Source organism: Rutidosis leptorrhynchoides, chromosome 1 (assembly GCF_046630445.1).
Source record: "Rutidosis leptorrhynchoides isolate AG116_Rl617_1_P2 chromosome 1, CSIRO_AGI_Rlap_v1, whole genome shotgun sequence".
In the NCBI taxonomy this organism is placed as follows: domain Eukaryota; kingdom Viridiplantae; phylum Streptophyta; class Magnoliopsida; order Asterales; family Asteraceae; genus Rutidosis; species Rutidosis leptorrhynchoides.
In genome coordinates this window covers 202,850,742-202,852,605 of record NC_092333.1, presented here as the reverse complement: position 1 = coordinate 202,852,605, position 1,864 = coordinate 202,850,742, and the positions used below count along the sequence as shown (strand labels likewise).

The 1,864-nt window shown below is 43.8% G+C and overlaps 1 protein-coding gene across 1 annotated transcript; it reads right to left on the bottom strand.

Moving 5' to 3' along the window:
* Positions 1–997: 997 nt before the first annotated feature.
* Positions 998–1,648, bottom strand: LOC139893850 (uncharacterized). Its single transcript, XM_071877038.1, has one exon. It carries the CDS (start codon positions 1,646–1,648, stop codon positions 998–1,000), a length of 651 nt encoding a protein of 216 aa, XP_071733139.1.
* Between the last annotated feature and the right edge of the window lie 216 nt (positions 1,649–1,864).

Here is a 1,864-nt window from a genome sequence, read left to right as displayed (position 1 = left end):
AGCCTTCAATCATTCATTTGTATGAGGCTTCCCGAATCACAACTGCTTCTCTTCTTTCTTCGAGCAGATCCAAGTTAACTCGAACGTTTTCTTCGTTGTTTTCATTGTTCGCTGTTCTTTCTGTTAGTACCTGTATTTCTGTGGGAAGAACGGCTTCTGTTCCGTATGCAAGGCTATAGGGGGTTTCACCATTGCTTCATTTTGGAGTTGTCCTATGTGCCCACAGCACCAAGGGAAGCTCATCGAACTACCCTTTTCCGAATTTGCCCAAGCGTTTCTCTATTCCTTTGATTATGTCCCGGTTTGTTACCTCCACCTGTCCATTACCTTGGGGATGATATACCGAGGTGAAGCTTTGCTGAATTTTCAATTGTTTGCAAAATTTTAGGAATATTCCTTCTGCGAATTGTTTCCCATTATCTGAGACTATTTCCTGGGGAACTCCGAACCTGCATACGATGTGTTCCCAGACAAATTTCTCTATCTGCTTACTAGTGATTGTTGCCAATGGTTTTGCTTCGGCCCACTTGGTGAAGTAATCAATTGCTACCAGTAGGAATCTTGGGCTTCCTGGTGTATCGTTAATGGGTCCAACTATGTCTATTCCCCATTTTACGAACGGCCACGCAAATGTGACAGAGATTAGTTCTTGTTTGGGCAGCCTCGGGACATTTGAGTGGATTTGACAAAACTCGCATGTTTGCAGCACCTTCGTGGTGTCATGGTGCATTGTAGGCCAATAGTACCCTAATCTCATAATTTTGGCGACTACTGACCTTGGACCCGCGTGCAGACCACATATTCCTTCGTGCATCTCTTGGATTATGACAGTTGCTTGTTTTGGCCCCACACATCGAAGCCATGGGGTGAGAAAGGACCTTCGGTATAGTGCTCCGTTCATCATTTTGTACGAAGGTGCCTTTATCCTTATCTTCCTTGCTTCGTGTCTATCCTCTGGTAATTTCCCTGTCTCAAGATATGCTTGTAGCGGAGTCATCTATGTTACCTCATCTTCTTGTATGAGGTCATTGACTTCTTTTTCTAGGATTGATTTCTTTTCTAGCTTCTCCACCAAGACTTCTTTTGCGAGGTGCTCAAATGTCAGTGAAGCAAGCTTGCTCAGTACGTGTGCCTTCTTATTTTGACCTCTTCGGATATGCTCGATATCAAAACTTTTGAAGCTTTCGATCAGTTCTTTTGCTTTTGACAAGTATTGTTGGATGGTGGGTTGCTTTGCTTCAAAGGTGCCCTTGATCTGGTTAGACACTAGCTGTGAGTCAATGAAGGCTCGGAGATGAAGGATTTTTAATTCCTTCACCATTCTCAATCCTGCTAGTAGAGCTCCGTACTCTGCTTCGTTGTTGGTTGTATTGAATTTGAAACGAAGTGCATAAGTGAACTCTTTTCCTTCGGGATTTACTAAAATTAGACCAGCACCTGATCCATCGGAGCTTGACGCACCATCGGTGTACAACTTCCACTCTTCATTTTCGATCTTTGGGGTGATAACTTGGGTTGAGTTCTTCACGTCTTCTTCATTTACACTATCTGTTTCGGCGATGAAATCTGCTAGAACTTGTCCTTTGATTGCATGCCTGATCCGGAACTCAATGTCATGTTCTCCTAACTCAATGGCCCATTTGGCCATTCTCCCCGATTTTTCAGGTTTCGAGAGCACTTGCCTGATTGGTTTGTTAGTAAGTACCACTATCTGATGTCTTGGAAGTATCTTCGGAGTTTCCTAGCTGTATGGATGAGTGCTAGAGTGAGTTTCTCGGCTCCTTGAAGTACTCGACTGACGAAGTATATTGGTACTTGCGCTTTCTCTCGTTCGGTGACCAATACTGTGCTGATGCATTCTTTC